A 20,297-nucleotide genomic window follows, 5' to 3' on the forward strand; every position below is an offset into this window, starting at 1 on the left:
TGAATTTACTGTAACTTGATTTTTATTTTTGAGTTCAGTTTGATCAATGAGCAATAATAGATGATTCATATTTATTAGATTCGTATTTATTATTTAGAGCTCTGTGAATCTCAAAAATGCATCCCTTCCACGAACAGAAATTGATCCAATAAAAGATATTATGTTACCTACCTGGTCTAACTAATTTTTAGGCATTCATGGCCAAAGGTCTTTGGATAATTTAAAAAAATTAAAATCTGGATTATATTTACTATTTACATTAAACAGTTGTTTATACATTATACAAGTTTGTATTTTATTCTTTTCAACCACTTTTTAGTGTTCAGCATAAACCACAGCTTAAAAGGACCGTGACAGTGAAATATTAAGTTGCTGTAAATCCCAGTACAAGTTATTTTAAAGAAGAGAGAAGTTAGCTAGATGAACATGGAATTGCTGTTATCCCCAGCTCTTCCTTTCCTTGTGTAAGGTGGTGATGGCATAAATGAACAGTATCAGTTGCAAATACTGAAGTTGAGGAGTCACCATTCATATTTGTCAGTGACATCTGACTTAGCCCTGACACCTCTTCAAGTGAGAGCACATTATTCTTGCTTGCTTCCTACTTCTGCAAAATTAACATTATAACAAAATTGCATTTCACAAGAATGCTTGTCAAGGATCATAAAATTGAATCTTTGAACCTGGCATTCATTTATGCATAGGACCAATGCAGCCATTAATATTTAACTTTGATAACCTAATAGAGTTCTTCCACAGGGGTGACTGCAATGATTGGCATTCTATTAAAACATTAGAGACTCTGGTGTTTCACCTTTTGAAGGACTGATGGGGTCATTCATATAGTTGTTTGACTTTGTATTGGCCTCAAAGGAGGGTTATGCACATTTAAAATGTGAGTTTCCAAGAGGAACTAAGTTTTAATATATGTAACTGTTCTCTCCTTTCTACCAATCTCCCAGGCTTTCCCTGCTGTGCAAACGGCTTTAGTTTTATGAAATATAAAGTCATGTGCATGCTTAATCCATTTAAGCAGTTCTCTAGATTCTAGTGGGAGCTCTTCACCACCTGTCTACATGAACTTTGCTGCAGAATTTGTCCTGAAGCTAGCTAAAAACTACATTGAGAGCAATCAGCAAGTAGCAAAAGTCTCTTCTAATTAGAGTTCCAATGTGTTGCTTTTTCGGTGTGCCTGAGTTCTACTGGTTTAGGTTGGGGAAGAATGATGCCCACAGTAAATTGTTAACTTTGGTCTTTCTGTGCCACAAACAAGTACTGCCATAATAGTGCATCTTTACAAATTGAAGATCTAATTTTTTTCTCTCACATTTTCCTAAGCGTTTTACATGAAACAGCCTTTGAAACCCTTTTTCCTAGTTATAGTCTGCAGTTGTATCAAGGTGAATTGAATTGTCAGTCCTAATTTGTTGGGAAGCTGCTTTTACTTTTTTTCAAAAATTTAAATTTAAGTACTTAACAATAAAAGTTTAGTTCCTTAAGTCCTGCTTATGATGTTACTTCCTAGAAACAAATTAATGAATGTTTGTAATTGCAACATGCTAGCTACAGGATCTCTTTTTTTTTTTAGCTAATTGTGATGAATGTGTGTGCCCTTTCTTAAGTTTTTAGGAAACATGTTTATTTTCCTAGTCAATTTTTAAATGCAGCTTTCAAGTGAAACAATTTGAACTTTTAAGTGTCCTATTGTTGGTGTGTTTGTTTTTTTGGTTTTTTTTTAAACAGATGATCAGTCTTTCAATTCTATCGAGCAGCAAGCTTTGAATTCAATCATGCAGGATTTGGCTGTCCTTCATAAGGCTAGTCGTCCTGCATTGCCAGTACAAGAAACAGGAAAACCAAAATCATCTTCACCCAAAAAACAGGTAATTTTCTGCATTCTTGTCTAACACAATGAACAATGTATATCCTACTGTGACTTCTATAATTTTCCAATTGCAAGACCAAAGTCAGTGTTAAATGAGCGATTCTAATCCCTTGTGGATGCTGCATATTTTTGAAATTAGTTACAAAAATGAAGAGTAATGTTTCAGGACACATTCTAAACACATGCACACTAAATGTATCTGGTGAAGGTAAAGCATCCCCTTCCTACTCCCTAATTGAATATTTAAAGACCGAGAATTACACTAATTGTCAAGATCACACTTTGGTTTGGATCACAGTCTTTTTTGCTGACTTATTTTAGGATTTTTATTTTAAAAGCAAGATTTGCTGCCGTCCCTTCTTTGAATTGTTTCTTTAGACTGAATTTAGTCATATACAACTGAATTGGACTATCCAGGTATTGAAACTGTCATATTAAAGGTGGTTTGCAGTGGGGGGAAATACATAGAGAAAGTATGAAAGATTTTTTTTTCATTTGTTTGACATTAGAAATACTAGTTCTTGTGAACTGTGTTTTTCCCAGAGACTATGGGCAGCTAGAGAACTAGTGGAGATTGTGGTATTGCAAAAGAGAATTGATAAAGCTGAACAATTGGGTGGGGGGAGAAGTTTTTAGTCAGAATGTTCAAATTTTATATTTATTTTGAAAAATAATATTTAGGGCTTCTGTGAGCTTCATAAAGAAGCAAAAAGCCACAGTTTTTTGCCTTTGTACAGTAGGTCACATTCTGTACATTCTGTATAAGGGCATGTGAATAGCATTGCTCATGAGAATAATCCCATAGAATTAAATGGATGTTTGTTGGATTGGGGCCTGAATTGGTGGTCTATCAAGACATTTGAATTTTTACATGTATTTGTGTATTAATCTATTTTATCTTCAGTATTTGGAAGAAGGGGGCGGGGGTCATTCCTTATTGGTGGTTTAAAAGCCATAGATATTCCACTTGTAACAAACAAGGAATTGTGATTGGAATTTTCCGTTTGAGCATAAATTTGATGAGGTTGGTATTACTGAAACCTGATGGGTTGATTCACACAATCAGAATGTTAAAATGGCAATACTGATTTAGGAAGGATTGAGCGGGCAGAAGGAGAGGAGGAGTGGCACTCTGTCATAAATCGCATAATCTGTTTCTGAGTCAGTGATAACTTGGAAGAAAATGATCTTGAATGTTTATGGATCAATATCCTAACAAATAAAGCACAAGATGGGGTACTAGTTGGTGTCTGCTATAGACCTCCCAATCATACTAGGGAACAGGATGACAACCTCCTTATGTACCTATTTACAATGTGTAGGGAAAAGAACTGTGAGATCATGGAGAACTTCAGTTTGAGTGATGTGCTGGAGTTCTCATGCTGCCAGTATTAAAACAGACTTAGAATTCCTAGACATTATAGATGACAATTTCCTAACTCAAAAAGTGTTGCAGCCAATATGTGGGTAATTCTTTCTTAGACCTTGACCTAACCGATGAAGAGGAACTGATTACAAAACTAAAAATTAATGGTAGCTTAGATACAAGCTTGTATCATAATATGCAAGCAGAATAAAGTCCAAACCAGTAATGTGTGTACTTGGTGCTTTTACAGGGCCAGTTTCACAAAGCTGAAAACAATTGTGAGCCAAATCAGATGAGAGGAAGATTTTAATCAGAAAAAATTGAATGATAATTGGAAATACTTTAACACCTTGCTAGCTGCCCAGAGAGTCATAATCAAGGAAGAAGGCTGTCTTGGTTAAAAAAAACTGACCTGGTTTAGAGGGGAAGTGAAGGCAGCTGTAAAGCATGTGTGTATATTAAGATGAAAAAACAAGTTTTAAAAAATATATTAGGAACAAAAAGTATCCCGACAGTAGTATTGCTCCATTACTGCATGGAAATGGTAGAATTATCAATAATAATGCAGAAAAAGTGGACGTGGTTCAATAAATATTTCTGTTCCGTATTTGGGGAAAAACAGATGATATGGTCTCATCATATGGTGATAACACTCTTTAACATCCTTCAGAGATATTAGTGGAATGGAAAGCTGACCATTTTTAAATCAGCATGCCCAAATAACTGCCCATCCAAGAATTTTAAAAGAGCTTGCTGAGGAGCTGACTGGACCATTAATGCTGAAATGCTGGAGCACTGGGGAAATTCCAGAAGACTGGAAGAAAGCTAATGTTGTGCCAATTTTTAAAAAGAATAAATGGGATGACTCAGGTAAATTGTAGGCTTGTCTGACTGACATTGATCCTTGGAAAGATAATGGAGTGGCTGATATGGGACTCAATTAATAAATAGTTAAAGGAGAATAATATAATTAATGCAAATCGCATGGGTTTAGGGAAAATAGATCCCATTAAACTAACTTGTAATCTCATTTAAAAAATCAATTATGGTTGATACAGGTCATAGTGTTGGTATAATATCCTTAGAGTTCTGTAAGGTGTTTGACTTGGTACCACATGACATTTTGATTAAAAAACTAGAAAGATCTAAAAGAAAAATGGCACATGTTAAATTAATTAAAAAACTAGCTAACTGATGAGTCTGAAAAAATAACTGTGAAATGAGAATCATTGAACTGGTGTGTTTTTCGTCGGGTCCCGCTGGGTTCCGTTCAGTTATTTTAATATTTTTATGAATTATCTGGAAGACAACCTAAAAATCATTGCTGATAAAGTTTACAGATGACACAAAAGTTGGGGAGCAGTAAATAATGAAGAGCAAAGGTCACTGATTCAGAGCGATCTGGATCGTTTGGTAAAGTGGGCACAAGCAAACTACATGCATTTTAATACAGCTAAATGTAAATCAGGGGTTGGAAATCTTTGGCACGTGGCCCATCAGAGTAATCCACTGGGGGGCTGTGAGACATTTTGTTTACGTTGGCAGGTATGACCCCTTGCAGCTCCCAGTGGCCGCGGTTCGCCGTTCCTGGCCAATGTGTGTTTTTTCTCACACAAGTGTTTAGTTTACTTCAAAACCATCCTTTTGATCCTCATGGATTTCTGGACTTATCATATCTGATACCTTACCAGAAGAAATAATCTTCCACTTGTCTGTGTTAGTTTCTGCCAAAATGTTCAGTAAGGCAGAAAAGAATATAAATAAACCTTATGGCCCCTCTAAAGATTAAACAAAATGTCTGAGAATGTTAAATGTATTTTTATGGTTTTCTGAGTAAGAATTTGTCACCAACTAATAATTTATAATGGTTTCTATTATGGCTTTTTAAAAAATGTATAATTTCTCTCTTTCATTACAGAATGATGTTAGAGTCAAATTCGAACACCGAGGTGAAAAAAGGTAAGGCAGGAAAAGAAACTTTTTAATGCATTTCTATTGCTAGTTTATGGGTTTTATTGCTATTTCTCTGCTAGTGTCCCAAAGAAACCATTAAAAGTACTTGATAGAAATTGATGTACACACATGACTTAAGAGAAATAGAACAGTCAGCACAAATAAGCAGAAAATAGAAATGTATAATTTAAACAAAATTAATTAAAAGCTGTTAAATGTAGACCCCAAACTGTTCTTAAAACTAAAAAGGTATCTTATTAGCAAATGTCTTACCAAATCTTCATATGTTAGCTTTTAAAATAGAACTTTCTAGCATAGATTAATTACACAAACAAGGAGTGTACACCTCAAATATAAGTAGATTTGTATATGTGGTCAGGAATTGTTGAAGCAGTATGGTCATGGTACATGAAGTGAGAATGCAAAATCTAAACTGGATCACCAGAGCTATTTTGTTATCAGTACAAAGAATTTATAGTGATTACTGAGACTACCATATTTGCCTGCCATCCTAGTTGGGGTCTGATGCTGTGTGTTGTAGTCACTAGCAGCAATGATCTATAAAATTATCTATAAAAGTCTAGTTTAAATGTTAAGAAAAAAAATGTTGATCATGAGGTCAGAGGAATACCTGACCCAGAGCGGTTTTCCATTACCAGAAATGTGTAGACAAACTCGCAATGTAACTTCCAGAGAAATGAGTTGAGCAATTCATGCACTTTTGCAGAAGGGCAGACTAATCTGGAGACTTCTTCCAGCCCTAAGCTTTATTAAGTTGATATATTTGTAAGAGTGAAAAGTGGGATTTAGAAAACTTTTTTCATTGCATAATTAGCTTTATACCCTTTCGATTAGTCAAGGAATTGTCAAATAGGATTTACTTAGATGTAAATTCCAAAGAATGGACCTGATTCTTCAAATGCTCTCTCATGAATAACTTTATTCACGAGTAAAGTTACTGGGACTTATTCTCATATGAATAAGTGGTTGCAGGATCAAGCCCTACATTAGTAAGAAAAGGAAACGTTTTGATTTGATCTTTCTGTACTGACTGTGATTTTGTGGGAAAATCCTAACTGGCAATTCTTCTGTAGGAAAGTCTTCTGAGATTTGTAACTGGGCTGTTCTGATTGGTTTCCAGATATTCAAAAAGATATTCAAAAGCTTAAAATGCATAATTAAAGCTAAGATGTATGACTCAATCTCCCCTTTGTGGAGGTCTCCCACTCTCCTCCTTCATGCATCTCCTTTGCTTGGAACTCTGTTCCTGAACAGGTTTGCCATGCCTCATTTCTCTTCTCCAAGTACTTCCTGCCAATATGCTTCTTACAAAGTAAATCCCTAGACCTTCCTGTGAGTAGTGGTCACAAGTTAAACTATTGAAAATTAACTCAAAATAAAAAAACAACCTCAAAAATTCTGGTCATATTCATTGTGTAAATTGTAAACTCTTCAGAGCAAGGACCTTTATCCTTATATTGGTGAAACACCAAGCACACTCAGTACTATGTAACCAGTAATAATGATGATAGAGAACCCCATTTTTAACAATAGCAAATGCAACAGTTCTCTTTTCCTTTTTAAAAAACCAGATTACACTGAAGCCTGTGCTACTGGTCACCAGTTGTTAGTGGCCTGTAAAATCTATCAATGCAAGTTCTTCCATGCTAATCAGAATGCAGTGTGGCCACCTTTTAAAATGGCTAGAAAAATAGAAGTACTCTTACTGGCCATTAACAGACTTCACTGTCTGTGTCTAGAATTGTAATTGAAATGTATTAGCACATCATTTGTGGAAGAATGTTTTATGTAATGCAAAAGACATCCTTGTAGCTTCCTTTAAAATTAAGACTATTCAGGCCAGATAGAAGTGATTTGGAGCTAATGCCCAGGTGATACTGGAGAAGGAAGGTGGGTGAGGTAACATTCTTTTATTGGACCCACTTCTGTTGGTAAAAGCGTGCCTTTTTCACCAACAGCAGTGGGGACAATAAAAGATGTTACCTCACCCACCTTGTGCCTCTAGTATCCTGGGTCCAACATAGCTACAACTGCAAACAGGTGATGCTGGACGAACCACGTCCAATATGCAGGTTGAGCTCTGTTCTGTGTAAGAACATACAGTTCCAAAGATACCAGGATGGGGTGGCACAATGGACATAGGGTTATGCAATAAATAAATATTTTGAATGGTGCTTCTACATTGTTGTAAAATAGGAGGCAGAAAGGAGGAGTCAGAGCTATTCATAAGTTCCTAAGATAATATATATGGCATTCTAAACTGATAGCCAAAGTCTTCTAGTAAGCAAAGTTCCAGGCTTGCACAAAGGTGAGAAAGGAAAGAGACGATGACCTAGCTTCTCTCCTCCTTTTCCCGAGGAAACAACGTTCTTACTGGTATGTTGGTTAATGAAGACACAGATAAAAGGGACCATTAGCCATTGTTCATTTTCCAGCATAATATCCATAAAATTCAAGTGGAATTCCTCTTCAGGATTTGTGGTTCATATCTGCCTCGGTCACTTAGAATAGCGATGAAGCAAAAGTCTGTTATATGGCCTTCTGCTGAAATAATTTAACAGCTTCTTTTTGAGAGATATTTGTACGTAATGGAAGCTCAGAGTGACACACATTTAGGATCTTTTAGTTTTGGTGGCATTCAGCTAATAGGAAATCTTTAAGTTTATAACCCACATTTTAGAAATTTTTAAGGGAATTTTACTTAAAGAAACACTGTCAATGTTGTTAGTCTTAACAATTTAACTACATCATATCTTTCAAAAAGGGGGGTGGCTGGATGGTATTTTTAAACTCTCCTCATGATTCTAGAAAATTTGTTAGCCAGTTAAAATGAAGGCGGTAATATTGATGTAATTCTAACTCTTCTGCTGGTCAGTCAATTACTAGCCTACATCCTGTTTTTCTTAGGGCAGGTGTACACTACAAATTCACATTGGCACAACTGCAGCACATCTGGTGAAGATGCTTAAAGCCAATGGGCGAGAACTCTCTCATTGGCTTAACTCCACCTCTGCAAGAAGTGGTAGCTATGTCAGTGGGAGAAGTTCTCCCGCCGTCGTAGCTCTGTCTACGTGTGTGTGTGTGTGTGTGTGTGTTAAGGTCGGTATAACTACTTCGTTCGGGGTGTGGATTTTTCACACCCAAGTGGCGTAATTATACCGAAGTAAGTATGTTGAACAGATCAAGCCTCAGTGATAGCTGCCTCCCGTGTTCTACTTAGTTCTGTTAAACAGAAGTTATTGAAATTTACAAGAATCCTCCATTCTGGAATAGTTGGAGCAGGATTCTGGAATACTTAATGCTGTGAGTGCTCACCAGAATGGAGCAATATGCAAATTACTCAAGCACAGCTAGCAGGACCTAATTTTATGCCTAGTAAAATATGAAAAACTGTGAGCGTTCCTTTAATTTTTACTACAGAAGATGCTTTTTAAATTTATTCTGCATATTAATGTCCCAGAAAGGCAGGCAGCTAATATTTGGTAAACTGTTTTTTCTTTTTCCTGTTATAAGATTATTCATGGGTAATTCATTAATAAACAATGATCCTTTCAAATTAGTGAAAAATTTCTCCAAAAATTATTTTTTGTGTTACAGGATTCTACAATTTCCCAGGCCTGTCAAACTAGAAGATCTTGCATCTAAAGCTAAAGTTGCTTTTGGACAGCCTATGGACTTGCATTACAGCAATAATGAGGTAATATTCTGCCTTCCTAAATCCTCAGTTTCTAATGTATTAATGGTTTTGACAGCTGAACATTTCAAGACTGAAATCCAACGTATTTTCATAATGACTGAAGGCCACCTGATGGCCTCCTGCTTAAAAAGTTGCAGAATGGCCAAGGTTAGTCACTTCTACCATGAGTTTGCAGGGTTCTCCAGTGCACCATTCCCTCAGGTGAATGGGATTTGTCTAAACAGGGATAAGGAAGAGGGCACAGCCCAAAATGTTGTAGGGAGGCAGCATGCCCTGATGGATGGGACACCAGATTGGGGATGGGGGTCGTGAATTTGATTTTTATTCCCAGCTTTGCCACTGACCTGCTGTGTGCCTTTGGACAACTCATTTAATCTCTTCTTGTGCCTCCCTTCCTTTTTGTAAAATGTGGATGATATTTACCCTCACAGTAAAGTGCTTGGAGATTTAAAGATTAATATTATGTAAGTGTTAAATACTATTATTAGAATTGGGACATTTGAGTAAAGAGCCGGACCTTCTGTCCCATTTCTGGACTTAATTGTTTTCTTCCCCCTAGTTCTTCTGGGCAGCACAGCCAACTGAGGAGCCCCAGAAAAATGGGTGCCCCTGCCTCGTGACCCGCTCTGCCTACCCGCCTGGCTCTCCTGTTGGTAGGAGCATGAGGGAAGGGGGAGCAGCAGAGGGAGCTACTGCAGGCAGAAGGGGTGGGGAGGGCACCCACTTGCTCTGGCCCAGGGCCCCACAAAAGGGTAATCTGCCTCTGGGCATGTGAATGAATTTTCTGCTCTTCTTGTCCCCTTTTTGAGTTAAAATGAGAAAGGAGAAGGTATAGTCAGAAGTGTGTTAGAAACAACCTGCCACTGTTAAGCTAATAAATATTAGAAACTACTGTTTACCTTGTCTTCTTGTCCACTTGTTGTCCACTTGTTGTATTGTAATTAAGGTCTTTGAGGTAGGACTAGGTATTTCACTAGGAGGATGGTGAATCACTGGAATGGGTTACCGAGGGAGGTGGTGGAATCTCCATCCGTAGAGGTTTTTAAGGCCCGGCTTGACAAAGCCCTGGCTGGAATGATTTAGTTGGGATTGGTCCTGCTTTGAGCAGTGGGTTGGACTAGGTGACCTCCTGAGGTCTTTTCCAACCCTAATCTTCTAGGATTGTATGATAGGACAGTCTTTACTATACTTTATATCTCTACAGTGACCGTTATGGTGATGTCCCAATCCCTGATTATGGGTTTTAGGTACTAACATAATACAAATACTAATAGCTTAGTTTCTGGTTTTATTCTAAAATGTACACCACCCCGCACCTCCACACACACCCGTTTGATTGTGTTTTTCTTTGAGTAACATGGAGGTTAATTGATTGCTATAGAACCAAATTTGCAAAATGTTTCATTCCTCAAATTTCATTACAATAGTTACTTGTGGGCAGGGAAAATCCATTGATATAGACCAGTATTGTGCAGTTTCTTTTTATAAACAGGAGATATTTCAATTCTAATTTGATTAAAATATGGTTATGGTTTAAAAAATGTTAATTATAATTTAAATGGATTTCAGTCGGCAATTTGTGACCTTGGCCTAGGCAAAGAATTAATTCAGTTCATGCCTTCCTAGTGAGGCCTGTATTTATCCCATGTAGGAATGTTTATGTCTAGCACCTTTCTTGAATAATGCAATTACTTAATAGATAAGTCATTGGGGAATGTGTACAAACAACATTACTGTTTTTAAAAAATGTATTTTGAATGTATACTATGTGAGGTGACAAAATACTGTACATAATGATGTAGAAAAGAAATTATTTATGAGCTCTGTGGGGGGAAGGTATAGTGATTTATTATGATACTTCTATGTAGGAGAATGAAGAAAATATACTATAAGATGCTACATGTATCTAAAGCTGCAGAAAATGTTACATTGTATATTTTGAAATGGTTGTTACTTTGTTATGAATGCCTGTTTCATAATGCTTTGCAGACTAGAAGGCAAAGTTAAAGTTGTGATTCAAATTTAACATTATTTCCTAATTCTCTTCAGTGCCTGACTGAGGTGTCTCAATGCTGCATTATTATAGTAGTTTATATTAATTGGTTTTAAAAACATTTTTTGGGGGGTTCTTAGTCACACACAGTATCGGGTTTACACCAACACTACTCTTTTTGTCCCTTACTAAGACAACTTTTTTCCTCTCTCTCCCTGTAGCTGGTGATTCCATTAACCACACAGGATGATTTGGACAAAGCTGTTGAACTGCTAGATCGTAGTGTTCACATGAAGAGCCTCAAGATATTGCTTGTAATACATGGAAATTCACAGGTATGAATTAGTATATTTATTTATGTCTAGATTAAAGAGTTCAACGGGACATTGCCTACTTAAAAATTACACTTCTCTGTGAAATATGTATCTATTATTGTTATAAGAAACATAAGAGATTAGAGAGAATGTTTTTTCTATTTTTTGAGTTTGTTTACTTTATGCATGCAACATTTCATGTTTGGTCATTTTCACTGTGTTCCCCTGGAGAGTTAAATTATTTGAGTTACCCTCTTTGTGTGGGTTTTTCATACAGCAGCAAAAGATATTTTTTAAAATAGGAAAATGTGTAAAATCGCCAACATAGGAATGCAATTTCAGAGGCTAATGCATTTAACTTTTTTAAATTAATAATTTCAAATTTTCTTTAAATAAAAAAAGAGGTGTTCAAATGTATCTGTCACAACAAATGGTAACAGTGAAGATATAATAGGTTTTTGTCATGTCCCACAGTACCACTTTATGTGGACATTACTAGCACAATAATACTTTGGTCATTTGAGTTATACCACATTATAAGTAATTATTATTATTTTGTATAGTGATTCTTTGAAGATGAAATCCAAACATCAGATTCTATGAGCTAAAAGAGAGTGTGTATTTTTCTTGACACAAACTGAAAATTGCAAGTTTGAAAAAAATTCTAATTATAACAAAAACATAACTTGCTATTTCAGTGTAATTTAAGACATGGTTGTAGAAATGTTTGAGTAAACAACTGAAATGATATGAAATACATGGACTTTGAAGCAAATTGGCTTCTTTTCCTTACGCAAAAAAAGATATCGCATGGAAACGTTTCTCGTAACAAAGAGCTTTTGGAAATCTGTAGTGTGTTTTTCTTTATTTCTTCTCCTTTTGGGACTACAGAATTAAACATATATTATTTTATATTTTTTTCATTTTTAGGTTCCTGTTCTGAGTAACATGGAACCCTTGCCATCACTGGAAGATTTGGATAATACAGTATTTGGAGTGGCAGAGAGGAAAAACAGGCTGTCTGTAATAGGTAAAGCAATTAATATTCCTGTGACTTTAAGTGTATGAGCTTTCATTTTAAATTGTCTGCAGACTCATACTTTTGAGAGAGTATCTCCGTTAATCCTGATTGACTGGTTGATGTCATGTTTCTTTTACTGAGGTTTATTCATGCTGATGAGTTGGGTGATAATTTTTAGTTGTAAAAATCAAAGAAAAAATAAATAAAGGTAAATATTTTTTTAATTTGCCTAAATGTTTAGTGCAGAAAAGACTGACCAAAAAAAAGAATTGATCCATAGTTGAAAGAACCCTGTAATAGAATTAGATTTGGGATATTAGCAAATGGGTTAATTCTTTGTTCCCCAATGTTAGCCTATAGATTTTCTTTTTTATTGTTCATTTGCAGACTTATCCCTTCTGTCCATTAAACTCAGTGTCAGTACTCTCTTTGACTTCATTACATGCAGGATTGAGCTTCTGAACAAAGCCATATTTATTTAAATGGCAATGCATTTTCCTGACTGCAAGATTCCATTCTTAAAAATGTTTGGTGATTTAGATTGTTCAGGCTGCTCTTAAAGTACCTCTAAGAGAAGCAGCTGTGTTAGCATTGGACTAATTAACCTTTTCTCCTATGCAGTTTGAAGTGTGAGGTTAACTTGTGAAATTTAATTATGTGGATTCCTTGGTTTCATGTCTTCTGTGACTAAAGAATTAATTGAACAAGTAACATTTGTTTGTCAGTTTAATTGTCAATTACGTTCTGATTTTGCACATCATGTAAGCATATTTTTGCAGTGTATATATTGCACTGTTACAAACAAAAGAAAATAGTGTGGCACTGTAACTCATCTGTGTTAAGGAGATAGTTGGATGCTTAATTAAATGTTTGCTTACTTTATTTTGGGATTGGATATTCAGACATCTTTTCTTTAAAATTTTAAATATGACCATATTAAATACAGATGTTAATGTAATATAAGGACCTTTGTATTTAGGTAACGATTTGTCACACCTGGTTTGATACAGTTGAAATGTGCTTTTTATTTACAACTCCCAGTAGTACCTGCTGCAAGATTTAAAATAATGAGTCAGGCCACAAAAAATCATGAGTTTTTTTAAAATAAATAATACATTTTGGATTTGTTTGAGTAGCAGCCGTGTTAGTCCGTATTCACAAAAAGAAAAGGAGGACTTGTGGCACCTTAGAGACTAACAAATTTATGTGAGCATAAGCTTTCGTGAAGCTCAAATAAATTTGTTAGTCTCGAAGGTGCCACAAGTACTCTCTTTTTTTTACATTTTGGATTATTTTTATTTGCCTTCTGGATTAAGTCTTTAGGGTTTGTGTTTTCAAGCTCTTCTCTGCACTGATGATGGTTATAAACATTTTTTGTTGTGTGTTTTAGTGAAAGCTGAAATTCTCACATCCTCATAAGACTCCAGGAGCTGGGGTTTTAAGTAAAAGTTCATGAGGTTGTCAATAAAAATCATGAGAATTGGCATCAGTAAATACTCCTCTCTTATGAAATCTAGATCCAGTCATCTGGTGTGCTGGGAATTAATGAATTATATGCCTGTGCTGTACAGTGGAAAAGTACATTCAATCTGGTGCATTCTAAATGCAAGATTTAGAATGCACCAGATTAGCTTGCACATTGGCAGAGGCAAATTTTTATCCAGAGACGGATATGTAGATGGACACAATTCCCAGATTATAAATTTAGAATTATATTGTCTCTTCTAATGAAGTTAAGGGCACCAAAAACGCCAGGAGAAACACAGAATGTTGACTACAGGTCTAGGAATGTTTGTAAAGGAGAAAGTGATCACAGCTAGCTCTGGGCCCCATGAAGCTTATGACTGCCCTTAATTTGGGGTTATTGAGGATGTAAAGGAGAATTTCATATTTTAAAAGTAAGTTCTATCCTTAAAGCTAACACTGAAAACAAACAAATATATACTAATCTGTGGGGACAAAGGAAGATGTCTGAAGTACACCTTAAGATTCATTCCTTTCACACACTTTCATATAATATGAGTCAATTAATTTGGGGGTTTATCCCAAAGAATCATTCTGGAACCCTCTCCAGCATACTAAAGGCATAGTGATGTGATGGTAGTGGATTGTTTGCAGTCACCTTTAAACCCTCTTTAGTAAACTGAACTGTTCTTGTTCTCTGCTATAAGAAACAATGGAAATTTTAATTTTAATCATGGTAAACTCAAGTACCCCAATACACTTTTCCAGTCCTTCAATATGTAGATTGACTTTCTTAAGCAATCCTACCTATGATGTGTAGTAGTTCTTAATTTGTCGTCATCAGACCTGATCCTGGAAGCTGCTCCGCATGAGCAGAGTCCACATCCATTGAGCAGGATTTGGGCTTTATTTTGTCACTTAATACATTTTAAAGTATTAAATTTTAGGAGATGACATTAAAGTTTTAGTTGATGGTGCCTAATGGGAGGAGGAGCGGTTGTTTTTTGAATCCTTGGCCATTGGAAAATCAGCACCTTGCAGTATCAGGCTCCATGAGAGCAACAGTCAGCTTTTAAAAACTGTGAAATAAGTCATGGTAGATGTAGAAGCAAACTTTGTGCTTTACAAAAAGAAAAAATACCATAGTAAGCTTTTTTGCAGGAGAGGATTGTTTTTAATCTCCAGTCCAAGAAAACTGTTCTCCAATATTGCCTTTTTTTTATTAAAAGGATCTAATACACGTGATAGGAGTTCACCTCCCCCAGGATACATTCCAGATGAGCTGCACCAGGTGGTACGAAATGGATCATTCACTAGTATCAATAGTGAAGGAGAGTTCATTCCAGAAAGCATGGATCAAGTAAATATTTTTTTTTTCCATTTCCACTTGATTAAATGTCACTGTGGGCATGGTGACTGACTGACCTACCAATTACCACCTATCAGCTTTTCAGTTAATGTTTCTATAATGGTTTAAGTACTATAAACCTAGTAAGCATTACCACCTTCCTCTAGCAGGTGCACAGGGGCGTGTCATTCTGTTCCTCTGATCTGTCTGTTACTCAACTATTCCACCAGAATGAAGCTATTAGAATCTACCAGAATTCCTGCTCTCTCTCTCAATATCATATCCTATCTGGATACTGATGGAAAAGGTGGGTGGGGTCTGAATAGCTCAGAGGATTGAAAAGGGGATATGTAGTACTTTTCACATCTGGGCCATTATTATTTATCCTTATTACAGTGGTGTCTCATTGCCCCATTTGAGATCAGGACCCCCTACAGGAAGACTTTGTACTCACAAGTAGTAAGAGTCAGTACTTACAATGAAGCATTTACAATGAGATGAGATGAGAGAGAGTGGAAGAGAAAACAGAAGCATAGTGTGAAAGTGACTTGTCAGTTGCACAGCAAGTCAGTGTCTGAACTGGGAGTAGAACTTATATCTCCAGACCCTCAGTGCCAGGCCCTGTCCTCTGGACAACGCTGCCTACCCATCCTCTGATCAGATCCAGCCCATTTCTGTACATAATAATCATTACCATTGGCCTGCATAAAGTCAGTTGATGCCTCTCAGACATTTCAAGTACACAAATGCTCACAGGAAATTAGAGACCAAGGATTGCATGTATGGACACTCCAAAACGTAAAATATTTATAGCACATGCAACTGTAACAACCACCTGCATGAGTCATCAGTGTTTAAACCTAGGACCTTCAGCTCTATAGCATATGCCTCTACCATTTAATCTATAGGAATAACTCACTCAGCTGGTAGAAGTAGTAGACTGTTATCCTCTCTGGACCAGCCACTCAAAAGGGCATGTAACCTGGATTGCCACCGACACAGCAAAAGACACACCTCTGACCCCATAACCATCTCTTTTCCAAATTTCAAGTTCCTTCTCCTGGAGCCGTTTCTTTAAAAAACAAAATTTTTTGAAACATTGCCACAGCTAACTATCTTTAGTAGCTTAATTTTTTTGCTCATATTTTCCAAAAAATTTCAGCCTGAGATAGAGACCAAGCAATTTTGTTAATCTAATATAGGTGTTGCAAATACTTCCTCTCTTTGTGTGTGTACTACATACATTTCTTTTAACATAATTGCTATAATTTACTATTTCCTAAACACTGTAAATTAAATACAAACACTGTTTGTATTAGGTGGGAGAAGAGCACCAGAGTGCTTTTCAACAAGCAGGACTCCATACAATATGACTTCGGCCACATCAGTTATAACTGCTGATTTTTATGATCAGTATGTTAGGGTTTTGAGCTATAAAATGTGATGCAAAGAACCATCAACAATAAAAAAAAAATTTCAGTCCCTCTCTTATGGTTACTTACTAGATGCTGGATCCATTGTCCTTGAGCAGTCCTGAAAACTCTGGCTCAGGAAGCTGCCCCTCACTTGACAGTCCTTTAGATGGGTAAGAACTACTTACATTGAGCACTTTTTTCTGCTAGATTGCTTGAAAGTACTGACCACAGAACATAGTAAGTCAACCTTCAGAAACAATTTCTAGGTGTACTTTTTTCAAACACACACAGAAAAGCAAAAACACTATAACTTATTGGGATTTAACTGCTTACTGATGCACAGAAGAGAAGAGTGCCATATCAGCCTGTTATTTTTGAAGATGCATGAAATTTAATACATCAGTTTCTGGACTTGCTGCTTTTTGTTGCACACAGAGATTTATTGTAAATCTGGACATCGTTGTCTTGTTTGTAAATTGAGTGTATTCCACAGCCATGAACAGCTCCATTAAACATCCACTTTAGAATTTGGCATAATCTGCAAGAAACTTCCATTCTACTAATAGGTTACCCAGCATTGTGCTTAATATTACTGCACAGATGATAAATCAGTGCAAACAGTCAAACATAAATGGAAAGGTGAGTGATAGTTGTGTATAGTCATTGCAGATAAAGATCCATTCAAAACATAAGATTATATTGTTGGCACATTTCACTGAACATTTCAGTTCCACCTACATGCCCAAATATTATAAATAAAACAAAATTTGAACATTTCCCAGATGAACTGACTGACTTATTTGCTAAGTTGAATATTTTCTGTTCTGAAATAAATCATTGTACAGGAGAAACAAGCAGATACAGTCAACTTATCTTGGTTTGGTTTTAAATTTGCTTTAGGTTTTGTCATTTTGTGCCACTCTTGTCTAATATTTGGAGGTGTGGAGTTTAAATACTTAATTAAAATTATTAGTACACATTTATGAACCACAGATCCACCAACCTGAAATGGATGGTTGTTCCCATGTTGAACCAGTCAGACTGGCAGAACAGCCAGTCATAGTTGAGGTAAATTCCTTGTGCCTTCTTTCCTTATTTGATGAAGACATCATTGTGGAAGGACTTATCTTCCACGCATGCTGCAAAGTCCATTTTTTCCGGCATTTAAAATAATCGGGGAGCTGGAAACTGAAGGATGATCTGAGAGGGTCTCACCATATGGTTGTGGAGAGGGCATTTATTCTCTTTTGTGGGAAAGTAAAAATTAATCTATTTGAAATTGGAAGTTTGAATCAAAACTTTATAATGACAGGTTTCATGAAAAAAACCCTAAAATATACTTAAATTTTGGGTGATGGTTAAAGGTGTGGGTAGACATCATAACTCAAATAAATAAAATTCTTCAACCCAGCACATGGTGCAAAATTTCTGCATTGTCATCAGAAATGAAACATGTCCATGCTTTCCCTTTGTGTTGTCTTGTAATTTAATTTGTTGTAAAGTTTTGTGATCCTGCCAGTAATTAACTGTTGATGATTGAAGCGCTCATGGAGTTAAATATCCATTCAAAAGTCTTGCTCTCTTCCTGTTCCACTCTGACAAGAGCCAAAAGACTAACTTCCCATATCCAAAGCACCGCAGGAACTTCTTCCTCTAATCTGTTCTCACTGTCAAAACATCAACAGCACTCCTTTCCTGTACTAGCAATGCAGGGCTAGAAGAGGGTAAAAAGTGTGGGGAAAGATTCACTCCCAGCTTGTTTTGTGCTTATGGAGCATGGGACAGAGAATGACAACAACAGGGGCTTCTGATCTATCTCCGCTTCTCAAATGTTTATACTGGTAGGGAAAAACTGCTGTGTCCAGGAACACATGCTAAGTGGACTCAGAACTAGACTGGAGTCCCATGAGTCAAAATAGTGGCACAGCAATGGGGTATGTGAGTCACTCTGAAATCTAGCTTGATATCAGTGGCATACTGAATATGGTTACCTTGGAGTTGAAGATCAGATACATCTTAGACTGCAAACTTTAAGTTTCAGAGGGGTAGCCCTGTTAGCCTGTATCAGCAAAAACAATGAGGAGTCCTTGTGGCACCTTAAAGACTAACAAATTTATTTGGGCATAAGCTTTCGTGGGCTATAACCTACTTCATCGGATGCATATGATGAAGTGGGTTATAGCCCATGTATACCCAAATAAATTGGTTAGTGTAAGGTGCCACAAGGACTCCACATTGTTTAAACTTTGAAGGCTATAACTACTTAGAGTTAAGGCATGTATCTCTTCATGTCCATTTTTTGGGAAAGACAATTAGCTTACAATTTCATGTCAAAGTATCACAAAAGGATCTTTGAAAATTTTTGAGATTTGAACTTTCCGGAAGCTTGGAAATACTTAGGGGCAAAAGATTGCTTACTGGATGAGTTCATTTAGTTATGCTTATCCAATTAGAGAAGGAGAGAGAAATTACTATCCTTTCCAGTGGAAGGAAAGATTAGTTCTATAGCTATTTATACCATGTTTAAGAAGTTTCAAGAAGCTTCACATACTTCAAGAAAACTTGAATCATAGATCTCCATTCCTCCATTCATGTAGCATTTGTTTTCTAATAAGAGTACTCCATTTCTGTAGGAAAGAAAGCTTTCTACTCCTGAATAATTGGCACTTCTATAGCAACTTTTCATTTGAGAATCAGTGCTTCACAAATATTATTTTAGTCTCTCAACTACCCCTTTAAGATAATTGTTATCCCCATTTTACAGATAACAAAACTTATGTATGGTACAGAGAGATTGCATCAATGCTTGAAATATCCACTTTGTAGCTGGTGTGTAAAAGGTTATGCACTCGATTTTAGGTAGTTAGGGTTTTTATTGGGCTGTCAAGTGATTAAAAAAATCACGATTAATCACACAATTAAAAAAAAATCAATATTCAAATATATTGATTTCAATTACAACAGAATACAAAGTATACAGTGCTCACTTTTTGATTACAAATATGTACACTGAAAACAAACAAAAGAAAGTATTTTTCAGTTATATTAGTATGAGGTTTCAATTGCTTTATCATGAAAGTTGAACTTACAAATGTAGAATTATGTACAAAAAACCCCTGCATTCAGAAACAGTGTAAAACTTTAGAGCCTACAAGTCCAATCAGTCCTACTTCTTGGTCAGCCAATCACTCAGACAAACAAGTTTGTTTACATTTGCAGAAGATGATGCTGCCTGCTTTTTGTTTACAATATCACCTGAAAGTGAGAACAGGCATTTGCATGGCACTGTTGTAGGCAGTGTCACAAGATATTTACATGCCAGATGCACTAAAGATTCATATGTCCATTCATGTTTCAACCACCATTCCAGAAGACATGCATCCATGCTAATGATGGGTTCTGCTCAATAACTATCCAAAGCTGGGCAAACCGATGCAGGTTCATCATCATCATCTGAGCCAGATGCCACTAGCAGAAGGTTGATTTTCTTTTTTGGTGGTTTGGGTTCTGTAGTTTCCGCATCAGAGTGTTTGTTCTTTTAAGACTTCTGAAAGCATGCTCCACCCCCTCATCCCTCTGATTTTGGAAGGCATTTCAGATTCTCGGATCGAGTGCTGTAGCTATCTTTAGAAATTTCATATTGGTATTTTTACATTTTGTCAGATTTGCAGTGAAAGTATTCTTAAAAACTAACATGTGCTGGGTCATCATCCGAGACTGCTATAACAAGAAATATATGGCAGAATGTGGGTAAACAGAGCAAGAGACATACAGTTCTCCCCCAGGGAGTTCAGTCACAAATTTAATTAACGCATTATTT

The 20,297-nt window shown here is 36.3% G+C and overlaps 1 protein-coding gene across 1 annotated transcript in view; it reads left to right on the forward strand.

Moving 5' to 3' along the window:
- Positions 1 to 20,297, forward strand: part of MAP3K2 (mitogen-activated protein kinase kinase kinase 2) — an 84,597-nt gene that overhangs the window by 45,474 nt on the left and 18,826 nt on the right. The window contains exons 3-9 of the mRNA XM_084643955.1: positions 1,744 to 1,883; positions 5,170 to 5,210; positions 8,823 to 8,922; positions 11,137 to 11,250; positions 12,160 to 12,259; positions 14,944 to 15,074; positions 16,568 to 16,647. Of these exons, the coding sequence (XP_084500081.1) occupies positions 1,744 to 1,883; positions 5,170 to 5,210; positions 8,823 to 8,922; positions 11,137 to 11,250; positions 12,160 to 12,259; positions 14,944 to 15,074; positions 16,568 to 16,647 (706 nt within the window). The remainder of the gene's footprint in view (positions 1 to 1,743; positions 1,884 to 5,169; positions 5,211 to 8,822; positions 8,923 to 11,136; positions 11,251 to 12,159; positions 12,260 to 14,943; positions 15,075 to 16,567; positions 16,648 to 20,297) is intronic.

Source organism: Lepidochelys olivacea, assembly GCF_965140295.1.
Source record: "Lepidochelys olivacea isolate rLepOli2 genome assembly, chromosome: 11".
NCBI lineage: Eukaryota > Metazoa > Chordata > Testudines > Cheloniidae > Lepidochelys > Lepidochelys olivacea.